The 15,623-nt window shown below is 40.2% G+C and overlaps 1 protein-coding gene across 1 annotated transcript in view; it reads right to left on the bottom strand.

The window, feature by feature from the left end:
* LOC111156687 (synaptonemal complex protein 2 like) overlaps positions 1-15,623 on the bottom strand; it is a 105,798-nt gene that overhangs the window by 50,655 nt on the left and 39,520 nt on the right. The window contains exons 18-20 of the mRNA XM_022517716.1: positions 11,360-11,505; positions 9,862-9,955; positions 9,279-9,394 (exon numbers count right to left, since the gene is read on the bottom strand). Coding sequence (XP_022373424.1) covers positions 9,279-9,394; positions 9,862-9,955; positions 11,360-11,505 — 356 coding nt within the window. The remainder of the gene's footprint in view (positions 1-9,278; positions 9,395-9,861; positions 9,956-11,359; positions 11,506-15,623) is intronic.

Genomic DNA, 15,623 nt, shown 5'->3' with positions numbered 1-15,623 from the left:
AATATAATGTTGTATGTTAATTATACCCAAATAAAAATAGTTTAAAAAAAAAATGGAGCCATAAAATATTTTCCATTTATCCAAAACACATCAGAAAGAGGAAAAGTGAAACAAAAATATGGGCATGACAAATAGAAAACAAATAGCAAGATAGTATGATAGATATAAATGCAACCATATCATATAAAATATAAATGGTCTAAATATCCCAATAAAGAACAGAGACTATCATATTGAGATAAATAGCAAAACAAAACCCAATGCTGCCTATAATAAACACCTTAAATATATAAACCCAAAAAGGTTGAAAGTAAGATAGCAGGAAAAGATATGCTATACTTAAACTAAGAAAAAGAAAGCAGTAGTGGCCACATTAACATACAACCATTTTCAGAACAAAGAATATTGCCTGAGATAATTCTGACATATTTGGTCAATTAATACTTGACAAGAGAGCCAGGAACACTTGAAGGGGAAGTGGTCTCTTCAATAAGTGATGCAGGGAAATTGGATAACCACAGGCAAAAGACTTAAATGGGACTCCTTTTCTACAATACTCAGAATTCAAATGGATTAAAGACTTAAACATAAGACTCGAAACCATAAGTCTCCTGGGGGGGGGGGCGGGGGTGACGGGGGTGGTAGGCAGGGTAAAAGTTTGACATTGGTCTTGGCAACAATTTTTTGTATTTAACACCAAAAGCAACCAAAGTAAAATTTAAAAACTGGGACTACATCACACTAAAAACCTACACAGCAAAAGAAACAATTAAAATAAAAATGCAACCTACCAAAAGGATGAAGTATTTGCAACTCATACTCTGGTAAGGGATTAAATAACTCAATAGCAAAAAACAAAGGAACCCAATTTAAATATATGCAGGGGATCTGAAGAGAAAATTTTCCTAAAGAAGATAATTACATGGCTAATATATACATGCAAAGATGCTCAGCACCACTCATCAGGGAGATAAAAATCAAAACCACAATGAAATATTACTTCATACCTGTTAGAATTCCTATCAAAAAGACAAAAGAGTACAAGTCTTGGTAAGGATGTGGAAACAAAGAAAACCCTGGGGCACTATTAATGGAAATGGAAATTGTAAAGCGACTATGGAAGGTTAAACAGCTAGTATGGAGGTTCCTCAAAGATTTTTACATAGAACTACCAGATGACTCAGCAATTCCACTTCTGGGTATACATCCAAAGGGAGCCAAATCACTGTTGAAGAGATATTTGCATCCTCACGTTTATTACAGTGTTATTTACAATAGCTAAGATCTGGAAACAACTCATCTATTGAGAGGTGAACGGATAAAGTAGATGTGGTACACTATTTGGTCCTAAAAATGCAAATCCCATAATATGCAATGACATAAATGGACTTTGAAGACATTAGGCTAAGTGAAACAAATCGGAGAAAGAAACACTATTTGATTTTACTTATGGAATTAAAGCCCTACTTAAACGGCAACACTATGAAGTGCCCATTGATAGACGAATGGATAAGGAAAGTGTGGTACATATGTACACTGGAGTATTACTCAACCACAAAAGAAATCCTGCCATTTGCAACAATATGGATGGACCTAGAGGGTACAATGCTAAATGAAATAAGTCACAGAAACAAATACCTATGATTTCACTCATATGTTGAATTTAAGAAAGAAGGAAACAAACAAAAACCCAGACACCGAAATATAAAGAACTGGTGGTTGGCAGAAGGGAGGTAGGTGGAGAGATGGGTGAAACAGATGAAGAGAGTTAAGAGAACGGTTATCTCGATGAGCTCTAAGAGAAATGTATAGAATTGTTGAATCATTGTATTTTATTCCTGAACCTAATAGGACACTGTATATTAATTATACTTGAATTTTAAAAAAAACTTACCAAACTTATAGAAAAGAGTATCAGTTTTGTGATCACTAATGGTGGGAGTTGGGAGGATAGGGGTCAACAGTGGATGAAAGTGATCAAAAGTTTCAAACTTCTAGTTATAAGAAATACAGGGGATGTAATGTAGATATGGTATATTTGAAAATTGCTAAGAGTAGATCCTAAAAGTTCTCCCTGCAAGGAAAAAAAATTGTAATTTTATGAGAAGCTTTGTGTTAACTAAGCTTACTATGGTAATCATTTTGTAATATATGCGTATCAAGGCATTATGCTGTAAATCTAAAATTTCTATAGATTTGTATGGCAATTACAACCAAAAAAAGCAAAACAGCTTTATTGCATATATAAAGTTTTAATGGTTTGGATAGAACATCAAACCAGCCACAACATTCCTTTAAGCCATAATGGCTTAGAGAGCTGAGAAAGCTCCAGGAGAAAAGTTGGAATCTAGAAGTCGGTTCTTCGGAAGAAGTCGGAGATTTAAGGGGGAAAAAAAAAAAAAAGAAAAAAGAAAAAAAAACTCCATAATATAAAAGTATAAGGTAAAGCAGCAAGTGCTGATGTAGAAGCTGCAGCAAGTTATCTAGAAGATCTAGCTAAAATAGTTACTGACAGTGGCTACACTAAACAGATTTTCCATGTAGACACACAGCCTTCAATTGGAAGATGCCATCTAGGACTTTCATAGCTGGAAAAGAAAACTCAATGCCTGGCTTTGAAAGACAAGCAGAGTCTCTTGTTAGGGAGAATGGAGCTGCTGACTTTAACTTAAAGGCAATGCTCATTTACCACTCCAAAATGCCAGAGCCCTTCAGAATGATGCTAGATCTACTCAGCTCATGTTCCATAAATGGAACAACAAAGCCTGGATGACAGCACATCTGTTCACGATGTGGTTTACTGAACATTTTAAGCCCACTGTTAAGAGCTGCTGCTAAGAAGACAAGATTCCTTTCAAAATATTACTGCCCACTAACTGTGTGCCTGGTCACCCAAGAGATTTGGTGGACATGGGCAACAAGATGAATGCTGTTTGAGGCCTGTTAACCACATCCCTTCTGAAGCCCATGGATCAAGGACTCATTTCTACTTAAGTCTCATTTAGGAATGTGTTTCATAAGGCTATGGCTGCCACAGATATTGATTCCTCAGACATATCTGGGAAAAGCCCATTGAAAACCTTCTAAAAAGAATCCACCATTCTAGATACCAGTAAGAACATTTATGATTTATGGGAAGAGGTTAATAGATCAACATTAACAGGAGTTTGGAAGAAGCTGATTCCAATCCTCATGGATGACTTTGAAGGGTTCAAGATTCTAGTGGAGAATTAACTGTAGATGTGGTGGATAGAGCAAGAGAATTAGAAGTAGAGCTTGAAGATAGGACTGAGCTGCTGGAATCTCATGATAAAATTTGAGCAGAGGAGTTGTTGCTTCTTATGGATGAAAAAAAGTGGTTTGAGATGGTATCTATTCACGGTGAAGGTGTTATGAGGATTCTTGAGATGTCAACAAAGGTTTTAGAATATAATAAACTTAGCTAATAACATAACAGGATTTAAGAGGACTGACTCCAACTTTTGAGAGAAGTTTTACCATGAGTAAACTATTAAAGAGCATCTCATGCTACAGAGAAATTGTTCATGAAAGGAAGCGTCAATGTGGTGAACTTCATTGTTGCCTTATCTGAAGAAATCACCAGTCACCCCACCTTCAGCAACCACCACTCTGACCAGGCAGCAGGAATCAACAGAGGCAAGAATTACTACCAGCAAAAAGGTTAGGATTCACTGAAAGCTCAAATACCATTTTTAAGCAAGAATGTATTTTGAAAGTATATACAAGTGTGTGTCTAGATAGAATGCTATTGCATACTTAATAGACTACAGGATAATATAATCCTTTCCTCTGTATGCACTGGGAAGCCAAATCATTTGACTTGCTTTGTTGCAATATTTGTATTATGCTGATCTAGAACTGAATTTCAGTATTCCAAGGCATGCCTGTACACAGTCCAGAAATAGAGCTACACATATACAGTCAAATGATTTCTTCAAAGTTTCCAAGAAAACTCAATGGGGGACAAATAATTATTTCAGTAAATGATCTGGAATATTTGGACAGCCATATGCAAGAAATGGGGAGGGGGGGAACAACCTTTCACATGATACAAAATTAACATAAAATGTTAGCTGAAATAAGATCTAAAATTGTAAAACTCCTAGAAGAAAATGTAGGGAAGAAAGAAAATGGGAGATGGCAGAGAAGTAGGAGACCCTGTTTCAAGCGGTCCCCTAAAGTGAGCTAAATATCTACCAGAACACTCTGAACACCCATGAAACCAGCCTGAGTAGGATTATACACTTCTGGATCTCTACGGGGGCAGACGACACCAGTGGAGAGGTAAAGCAGAGTGGGAACGCTCAGACTGATATCGAAGGATAAGCAAAAGGGGAAGGGAGCCACCAGAAGCAACCCATTGGAAAGTAATACCCCAATACGAAAGTGCCCTGTGGTTGGGAACCAGCATTAACTTAGAGTCTGGTTAAAAGCACTCAAAAAGAGCAAAAGATCTTAAAGGGCAACTGGTGGAATCAGGTGGTCATAGTCACGTGCTTAAGCCCACGGACCTAGGATGGCCCCTGCCGGTAAACACCTGTGCCAGAGAACATGCTGTGGAGCCTCCAGACTGTGATCCCTGAGCTCCAGGCTTCCCACTGCTTGCACCACCACTCAGCTGGGCGCACTCCCCCTTCTGCCCGCACCTGAGAAAGCCTGGTGTGGGCGCCAGCTGCCAGTCTCTAGGACTGCCCCCCTTCCATGACCGGCCCAAGGGTCTGAACACTCCCAGCACATGCCTAAGCGAACCCAACATGATCTCTGGTCGGAATCTCTTAGCAGCAGCCTTCCTCAAACCGTGCAAACCCAGGGTCTGAGTGCACCCTGCATGGGCCTGGACCCCAGACAGCAGTCCCGGCAAAGGCGGCCACTGCCACGGAAAGCAGGCTCCTCAGACCAATATTGCTTGTGGGTTTAGAAGCATGGGTGCAGAGATAGGCAGGCACCTCAGGTGACCACTGGGATGGTAGTGGCTGGGGGTGCACACTGCCTGTAAGAGGTTGTGCTGTTCAGCTGAGTTTGCAGAGGGGGAGTCTGTGTGTTCTGGACCACCCAGAGGGAAGCAGACTGAGGCTTCTGAGACAGATCTGGGTGCAGACAGTTTGCTTTCCACTAAACCTCAGAAAAGCCCAAAAAGCAGCCAAAGAACAAAAACCTCCAGAGAACAAAAGCCTGAAAAACCAGTTTCCACAGAACCCAGTCCCTTGATAGGGGGCAGGACGACTCAACCCAAGCAAAACTGACGGGAGACCCAAAAGTTCATTTTTGCTTTTGTTTCCTTTGCCTTTGGAGACATTATCTTGAAAGAAGTTGCTGTGGCTGATATTGAAGAGGTTACTGCCTATGTTCTCCTCTATGATTCTGATGGATTCCTATCTCACATTGAGGTCTTTTATCCATTTCGAGTTTATCTTTATGTATGGTGTAAGAGAATGACCAAGTTTCATTCTTCTACATATAGCTGTCCAATTTCATCAAGATCAAAAGCTTCTGCACAGCGAAGGAAACAGTCAACAAAACAAAGAGGCAACCCATGGAATGGGAGAAGATATTTGCAAATGACAGTACAGACAGAAGGCTGATATCAAGGATCTATAAAGAACTTCTCAAACTCAACACACACAAAACAGATAATCATGTCAAAAAATGGGCAGAAGGCATGAACAGACACTTCTCCAATGAAGACATACAAATGGCTATCAGACACATGAAAAAGTGTTCATCATCACTAGCCATCAGGGAGATTCAAATTAAAACCACATTGAGATACCACCTTACACCAGTTAGAATGGCCAAAATTAGCAAGACAGGAAACAACGTGTGTTGGAGAGGATGTGGAAAAAGGGGAACACTCTTACACTGTTGGTGGGAATGCAAGTTGGTGCAGCCACTTTGGAAAAACAGTGTGGAGATTCCTTAAGAAATTAAAAATAGAGCTTCCCTATGACCCTGAAATTGCACTATTGGGTATTTACCCCAAAGATACAGGTGTAGCGAAAAGAAGGGCCATCTGTACCCCAATGTTTATAGCAGCAATGGCCACAGTCGCCAAACTGTGGAAAGAACCAAGATGCCCTTCAATGGACAAATGGATAAGGAAGATGTGGTCCATATACACTATGGAGTATTATGCCTCCATCAGAAAGGATGAATAACTAACTTTTGTATCAATATGGACGGGACTGGAAGAGATTATGCTGAGTGAAATAAGTGAAGCAGAGAGAGTCAATTATCATATGGTTTCACTTACTTGTGGAGCATAAGGAATAACGTGCAGGACATTAGGAGAAGGAAAAGATAAGTGAATTGGAGGACATCGGAGGGGGAGATGAACCATGAGAGACTGTGGACTCAAACAAATGGAGGGTTTTGAAGGGGAGGGGGGAGGGGGTTAGGTGAGCCTGGTGACAGGTATTAAAGAGGACATGTATTGCATGGAGCACTGGTTATGGTACATAAACAATGAATCTTGGAACACTGAAAAAAATTTAAAACAAAGAAAATGTAGGGAAACTGATCATTAGTTTGCCTAAGATTTCTTAAGCACATCACAAAAAAAGCATAAAGTATAGAAGAAAAAAATGAATTGGGAAAAAACAATCAATTGAGCTTAATGAGTACTAAGAACTTTTGCTCTTTAAAGATAGGTTATAGTTAAACCAGCACTTTCTAGGGATATGTCCTTAAGTTCTTTTGTCCTCATGTCCTCCTTTAGCAAACGGAGGTGAAAATACATTCCTTAGGGATATGGTGAAGACTGAATATATGGAATTCAATGCATTTAGTAAAGGTTATTAGGTGTCTAACAAGCTGTATTAGCTATGTACATCAGGCCTTCAATAGCTATGAAAGATTAAAAAAAGACTTATAAAAATAAAGTTAAGCCCTAGACAGGGAGAAAAGCTTAAACATACCTAATAAAAGGACTTATATATAGAATATATAAAGAACACTTAAAGCAAATCATTTTTAATAGTGAAAAATTTGAAGATCTATTACCCAAGAGGTAAAGATGGAAAATAAACACATGAAAAGATGTTCAAATACCATTAGTCATTACAGAAATGCAAATTAAAACCACAATGAAATATCATTACATTTCTGCTGGAAGGGCTAAGATTAAAAAGATTAACATTACCAAGTATTAGGAAGAGTATGAGCATCTAGAACTCTCAAAGACTGTTGGTGGGAATGATAAATGGTTTAACCACTTTAGGAAACATTTTGGCAGTGTTTCTTAGAAGGTAAACATACACCAACAATGATCCAGTCATTCCACTCCTATGTATTTATTCAAGAGAAAATCCACGTCCATACAAAGGGTTATATACGATCCCAAATGCTTTCCTTATAACAAAAAACTGGGACTTCAAAATGGCCACCAGCTGGTGAATGGATCCACAAACAGTGGTATATCCATGAAGGAACTATTACTTGGCAATTTAGAAGAATGAACTAGTGATATACATAATATGGATAAATCTCAAAATAATTGTGCTGAACAAAAGAAGCTGGTAGGAAAAAATTATACACTTTGATTTCATTTATATCAGATTTTTTAAATTGCAAACTCATCTATCATGGCAAAAATCAGTGATTGCAAGGGAGCAAGTAAGGGGGACAAAAAGGGCAGGGCAGAAGGATTTCGAAAAGGCAAGAACATCTTGGAGATGATGGATAGGTACCTTATCTTGATTGTAGTGACTGTCCTTGGTATAGACATAGGTTAAAAACTCAAATGACATACTTTAAATATGCACAGTTTATTTTATTCCAGTTGTCTCTATATAAAGCTATAAAGAATTACTTGTCTTATGACCCATTCTTCATAGACCTACATGGAAAAGTAGCAAATCAATGTCAGGTGATATGTGTTTCCTAGCTGGGAATAATACATCAAATGTATCACTGGCGGTGTACTGGTAGAGATCTGTAGGTCAGGAGAACATCCCAACACTACTCAAATCATTCCACAGAACACTGCACACAATGCTCTGTCCTTGTGTGGGGTGTGGCCAGATGCGGCAAAGATGGAAAGACAGTTGACTTATCCATTATCTGGTCACATTAATAGCAATCAACATGGTTTAATAACTTTGAAAGTCACATACCTGGATTTGTCATTTAATTTAGGATCCTGAATTTTTACTGATGGTTCTTGTAAATCTGAGGAATCTTTTGAAGTGACTTCCAATCATGAAAATTCAAAACAAAAATGGTTAAGCTTCAAGTAAATATGTAAGTATACTACTCAAGTCTTAGGATAGATTTTTTTTTCAAAGCTGACCTTGTAGGTCATCTGGTTTCTGTTTTTCAGGTGAACTATCTGCTGTATTTCTTTGCTGTAGAAAAAAAAAAAATATGGTGACTTTGAAGTCCCTCTTTTAAAGTTCTTTTAGAGTCACTTTACATATCCAAAGAAAAGCATTTCTAAATACGAAGATACTGGGTTTTTACTCATTAGACTGGATTCCTAATGACTGTTGGCTATTTCAAAAAATTGATGTATCTGCCCTCAGGAGTTTTGTCAGTACTAAAAACACTATGTTACATTTCTGTGTAATATCCATGTAATCAAATATAAGAAAATGAGGACTGGTCTGAATACCTATATATGTCTAACAGTAGGTTAGGATTAAAAACAGGATGTAGGGACGCCTGGGTGGCTCAGTTGGTTAAGCAGCTGCCTTCGGCTCAGGTCATGATCCCAGAGTCCTGGGATCGAGTCCCGCATCGGGCTCCTTGCTCGGCAGGGAGCCTGCTTCTCCCTCTGCCTCTGCCTGCCATTCTGTATGCCTGTGCTTGCTCTCTCTTCCTCTCTCTCTCTCTGATAAATAAATAAAATCTTTAAAAAAAAAAAAACAGGATGTAGAGTATCTAAGGGCTACAGTTTAAAGGAGCTATTACCCCCATTTTATAGATAAGAGGCCTCAGACTCAGTGGTATTAATTTTCCCAAGTTCCTATATCTAGTAAGTGAAAACCAGGTCTAACTTCAAACATTAAACTCCTTTCCCTATATCTTGGTCTCTAGATTCAAAGTGAAGGAAGGAGGCAGAGCCAGCCAAGTCACACATTCTAAAGACAGCCAAGCTGTGTCAAAGAAGAGAACACATAAATATGTCAGACAAAAATGATCTAAAGGAGAGGACAGTCCAAAAAAGGGAGAAATGGTTGGTTAGGGAAAAAAAATGACAAGCCAGGAGAAGTGGCTTCTACCTGTCTGCATCCTGGCAGACACAGTTCAGAATCTTGTACCCAGCATCCTATACTCACGACAGGCTCAGACTGGTCATTTAAGGGGAGAGTTATTGGGCATTGGTCATCTTTGGCACTCATTAACTCTGCCAGCTTGGTGGATTCTTCTTTCTGGTCTATACACAGAGAACAGAGCATTAAAAGTGGTAACAGTAACCATACTCCCTGGTGAACGCATTCTCTAATTGCTCTCCATGGGACCCCACACTGTAGGTTCATCGCCATCTATTGGTAAGAGCCGGTAGTTACATTCTGCATTAAACTTCTGAATCCAAAATTTATGGGGACTTTGAGAAATGGCTTTGAGATTAACTCCTAATAGATACAGGATCTGTGCAGGTCAGCTTTGTGGGTAGCCACAGCCATGACTCTTTTTTCTCCTTTGTCATTTCCATTTGACCCACAAGACAATATATTGGGTAGGGAAAAGGATTCAAGGTGGCTAGCAGCTTTGTTCTCTGTAGGTACAATGGTATACTAATTACTCTCCCACACCACAGGCTTGCAGTGACCTCTTCCAAGTAAGGTTGTGTCATTGTTTTCAAAAGGAATTCAGAGTAGGAAATTTTATTTCCCAATATACCTGTCTCTCTTTCAAGGGTGCTAGGAACATCAAGGTCTTCTTTCTCAAATTTACTAGAAAGTTCTGAGGAGCTTCTCGTCTGGTCAGGCAACATCTAAAATGCAAGCCAAAATCCACATGATCTTTAAAAGAGAAGTAAACTGAACATTTTTGTTAAGGAAAACTTAAGGCTCAGAACACAATATAAGTTAGAAAAGAAGTTAATCTTATTGCCAACTGTAAATGATAAACCCAAATTTAGAAAGCCCCTCTCTATCTGGTTAATTTTAAACATATAAAACCCTTCAACAGAGGCAATGGGGGTGCAGTGGGAGGGTCTGCTTTCCTCATCTGGGAGGAGAAACTACTATGTGAATGAGCTCCTTTCTTACTTCTAGACTTGATAATTCTTTGTCCCTTTCTCTACAAGACTTGTTCTTGAATTCGTTCTCCCATAAAGCCGAGTTGGAGTTGGAGGTCCTCCCTCTTGGGGTCTCAGCCAGTCTAGCATCAGTGTTAGGCCAATTCATATGTAACATGATATAGGAAGTATTTTTTTTTAATTAAGTGGTTGATTCTACTCTATTTCTCATTCCATCCATGAAATGGTCTTTTCATGTAGTGAGGATTTGGAAACTCTGCTACAAAGCACTTAATAGACTATAACATGTTTTCATGTACAACTCAGTGCCAAAAGGAAGGCTTCTTCCCTCAGTTCTCTGATCTCTTAATTCAACCTCCTAATGGCCACTACCATAGTATCTTAGGTCTTTTTTTTTTTTTTTTTAATCACAAATATCTTTGCTCTGCCTGCCATCTGTGATAAAGGCATTGCGCATTTTTTAAGGGTTTTTTTTTTTTTTAGATTTTATTTACCATAGAAAGATCCCACATAAGCAGGGTAAATTAGGTCAGGCAGAGGGAGAAGCAGACTCCCTGTGCAGGGACTCGATCTCAGGACCCTGCAATCACCCTGAGCCAAAGGGAGAAGCTTAACCATCTGAGCCACCCAGGTTTTCCCCAGGCATTGTGCTCTTGCATGTAAATAGGATACATTATAATGAGTGATATGGAGGCCATAGCATTCTTGAAGAGAAGCGGACCATTTCACCTGAAGACCAGGAGACCGAACTTCAGGAAAAACTCCTTATTTCTAGTGATTCCCTTCAGTTCTCAAGGATTAGAGGAAGAGAAGGAAATGCTAAGAAGCCCACAGCAAGTATCCTCAAAACTTCAGGAAGATTGTGGCGAGGTAGGGATGTTATCCTAGAAAATTTAACGGTTCACAATAAGTGGTTTAAAGCATTTTGAGGTAAAAAGAGACCTTGTGCCTGACCTAAGGCAATGATCTATGGAAAGAACTGGGATTAGAACCCAGACTCTCAACTATCATAACATGATATTCCAAAGATTAAGCTATCTGCTTGAGCAAATGTTCACATCAAAACCCAACAAGCAAGGTAGAAACAGGAAAAAAACACGCGAAAACATTTAAATAATCAAGAACTAAATCTGCCACCTGTCTGTCTTCTCCTAAAGCTTCAATGGAAGCTTGTGATATGTTGAATTGCGAATCAAAGTGGACCTCTATTTTCATCACTTCTTTGTTGTCAATATTAATAGCTTTCTTCAGGCAAATAATGAGGATCTTCCTATTTTCAGTTTCTAACAACAAAAAAGAACAAAGTATGCATATGCATATCAACATAATAAAAAAAATTAAATTCTATAACTTTACTGGGATATTTGTCAATTGTTCAGATTTTCTGCAGTAAGATGAAAAATAGTATTAAATGAAGTTACTTTGAAATTATTTTTGTTAGATTCACCTTTGTGTGTGTGTTTATACATACAAATATACACAATAGGACTGTGTTTGATCTTCAAAGATAGGAAGTAACTTACCTTAACAGCAGAACTTTGGAATCAAAACCTTGGAAATGGTTTTGACCTCTATAGAATTCAATCTGATTTGTAAGGAGCATTTTTTTTAATACAAAGCATTCACCTATAGCAGGTATTTTACCCCCCAATAAACAACATTCATGCTCATTCTCTATGTCCCTCACTTCTGAAAATTCAAAATAAAAATCACTATTCCCCATACACAAAAATGGAATCATCCTCCTTCATTTCAACAGACTTTACTTAAGGAGGAGGCTCCTGTGTGCCCAGAGGGACCAGTGTCTCCAACAACAACAGTCTCCTTGAGGGCCTCTTACCAGGACACCTGCTCTCTACCGACAAATAGGAATTGGTTTCAGGAAACAGTTTTTTTTTTTTTTTAAAGATTTTATTTTTTTGACAGACAGAGATCACAAGTAGGCAGAGAGGCAGGCAGAGAGAGAGGAGGAAGCAGGCTCCCCGCTGAGCAGAGAGCCCGATATGGGGCTCGATCCCAGGACCCTGGGACCATGACCGGAGCCGAAGGCAGAGGCTTTAACCCACTGAGCCACCCAGGCGCCCCTCAGGAAACAGTTTTGACCAAAATTCATGAGGAGTTCAACAATGAGCCACAGTAACTACAAGGTGAGTCCCAAGCTGCAGGAAAGAAAAGCATAAACTGCCGGAAAGAACAGGCAAAACAAAGGGTCACGCATTGAGGAGAATGAAGAGAAGAAGAAAGAATGAGACACATGGGTCTGGACCTGTGGCTCCCACACACCAGAAACATGGCTACTGCAAACTGATGTGCCAGAAGCATAAAACATATCACCAGTTTGTGATGACTTCACACACAAAAAAGAGCAGGCAGAAGATCTCACTTGTTAAAGTGATTATGTGTTAAAATGTTAATATTTAGGATATACCGGGTGAAATTTTTTTTGAAATATAGTATTTTGAAATCAATCTACTTTTGGTTTTAATAGGCTACTATAAGATTTTAAATATGTCTGACTCAATGGCACCACACACCCCGCCCCTGCGTTCTCCCCAGGACCTGCTCACTCCAAGAGGCCTGTGGCTGAGCGCATCCAGGGACGTATCACAAGCCCGGCAGTGTGCAAGCAGCTGCTACAGGAGCCACCACCACCCTAAAGTGACTCCTGCTCTAGGTAGAGGGAAAGATGACCATATACCAGGCTCACGGTGGGCCCGAGCCATGGGGGCAGGAGAGACAGGCATCTAGTCTGACTGCAAGTCCTCTCCAACCAATGAAATCTTCTCAAAATACAACACAGGGAAAGAGCCTTGCAATGTGGTACTATATCATTTCCCAGACCCCTGATCTGACTCACTTTAAGCCCAAGGCAGCCCCAGATGGACCCACTAAAAACCCAGGGACTAAACCCTGCCACAACAGGCAGAGCCACTGCAGACAACTGGACTGAACGCAAATGTGGCTTAGCCACAATAGGACACATGCAACAAATAAGGGGGATGTTCGTGAAGTGTCAGGTTCTAGTGAACAGGGGACATTGCACTGCGGGGCCGTACGGGACCTCTTCTTCATAAGGCCCCTACTTCCAAAAGCAGGAGGCATAGCAGACTCTCAAAACACATAGAAAGAGACAGACAAAATGAGAGAGGAATAGGTCTCATATGAAAGAACAAAATTATAGCAAGAGCTAAATGAAATAGATAATATTCCTCATAGAATATTTAAAGTAATGGCCAGAAAGATACTCCCTGGTTTTGAGAAAAGAGTGGGAGACCTCAGTGAGACCATCAACAAAGAGACAAAACAAAGAATCAGAGATGAAGACCTCGGTAACTGAAATTAAAAATACACTAGATGGAATAAATAGACTAAAAGGAGAATAGGTCAATGACCTGGAGAACAGAGTAATGGAAAGCAATCAAGTAGAATAGGAGAAAAATAAAGTGAAAATAGACTAAGGAAACACAGCAATAGTATCAAGTATAACATTCACATTATAAGAATCCCAGAAGGAGAAAAGAGGACAGAAAACCTATATGAAGAATAGCTGAAAATTTCCCTCATCTGGGGAAGGAAACATACCCAGATCCATGAGGCATAGAGTCACCAACAAAAATCAACCCAGTGAGGGGAGGAGTCAAGATGGCGGAGAAGTAGCAGGCTGAGACTACTTCAGGTAGCGGGAGATCAGCTAGATAGCTTATCTAAAGATTGCAAACACCTACAAATCCAACGGGAGATCGAAGAGAAGAAGAACAGCAACTCTAGAAACAGAAAATCAACCACTTTCTGAAAGGTAGGACGGGCGGAGAAGTGAATCCAAAGCGACGGGAAGATAGACCGCGGGGGGAGGGGCCGGCTCCCGGCAAGCGGCGGAGCAACGGAGCACAAAATCGGGACTTTTAAAAGTCTGTTCCGCTGAGGGACATCGCTCCAGAGGCTTAACCGGGGTGAAGCTCACGCGGGGTCAGCGTGGCCCCACAGGGTCACAGAAGGATCGGGGTGTCCGAGTGTCGCAGAGCTTACAGGTATTAGAACGGGGAAGCCGGCTACAGAGACAGAGCCAAGGAGTGAGCTCTAAGCTCGGGGTTACCTTGAACCGGTCGCAGGCTCGGTCAGCTCGGAGCACGGCCGGAGGCCAGGGAGACGGGAATAAATGGGCGCTGTTCTCTGAGGGCGCACTGAGGAGTGAGGCCCCGAGCTCTCGGCTCCTCCAGGCCTGAGACCGGGAGGCCGCCATCCTCATTCCCGCCCTCCGGAACTCTACGGAAAGCACTCAGGGAACAAAAGCTCCCGAAAGCAAACCCGAGCGGATTACTCAGCCCGGCCCCGGGTAAGGGCAGTGCAACTCCGCCTGGGGCAAAGATGCTTGAGAATCACTACAACAGGCCCCTCCCCCAGAAGATCAACAAGAAACCCAGCCAGGACCAAGTTCACCTACCAAGGAGTGCAGTTTTAATACCAAGGAGAGCAGTGGAATTCCAGAGGAGGAGAAAGCAAAGCACGGAACTCATGGCTTTCTCCCCATGATTCTTTAGCCTTGCAGTTAATTTAATTTTTCAATTTTTTTTTCTTTCTTCTGCTAAATTTTTTTAACTTTTACCCTTTTCTTTTTTAACATTTTTAACTAGTTTATCCAATATATATATATATATTTTTCATTTTTATATTTTTCATTATTGGTTTTCTTTTTTTAATTGGTTCTTTTTTTTCCTTTCTGAACCTCTTTTTATCCCCTTTCTCCCCCCTCACGATTTGGGATCTCTTCTGATTTGGCTAAAGCATATTTTCCTGGGGTTGTTGCCACCCTTTTAGTATTTTACTTGCTCCTTCATCTACTCTTATCTGGACAAAATGACAAGGCGGAAAAATTCACCACAAAAAAAAGAACAAGAGGCAGTACCAAAGGCTAGGGACCTCATCAATACAGACATTGGTAATATGTCAGATCTAGAGTTCAGAATGATGATTCTCAAGGTTCTAGCCGGGCTCGAAAAAGGCATGGAAGATATTAGAGAAACCCTCTTGGGAGATATAAAAGCCCTTTCTGGAGAAGTAAAAGAACTAAAATCTAACCAAGTTGAAATCAAAAAAGCCATTAATGAGGTGCAATCAAAAATGGAGGCTCTCACTGCTAGGATAAATGAGGCAGAAGAAAGAATTAGCGATATAGAAGACCAAATGACAGAGAATAAAGAAGCTGAGCAAAAGAGGAACAAACAGCTACTGGACCACGAGGGGAGAATTCGAGAGATAAGTGACACCATAAGATGAAACAACATTAGAACAATTGGGATTCCAGAAGAAGAGGAAACAGAGGGGAGCAGAAGGTATATTGGAGAGAATTATTGGAGAGAATTTCCCCAATATGGCAAAGGGAACAAGCATCAAAATCCAGGAG

The sequence above is a fragment of the Enhydra lutris genome, unplaced genomic scaffold (genome assembly GCF_002288905.1).
Source record: "Enhydra lutris kenyoni isolate GAN:26980312 unplaced genomic scaffold, ASM228890v2 scaffoldscaffold48, whole genome shotgun sequence".
NCBI lineage: Eukaryota > Metazoa > Chordata > Mammalia > Carnivora > Mustelidae > Enhydra > Enhydra lutris.
Note: the sequence above shows the minus strand (reverse complement) of the source record. Positions and strands in the feature narration are given on the sequence as shown.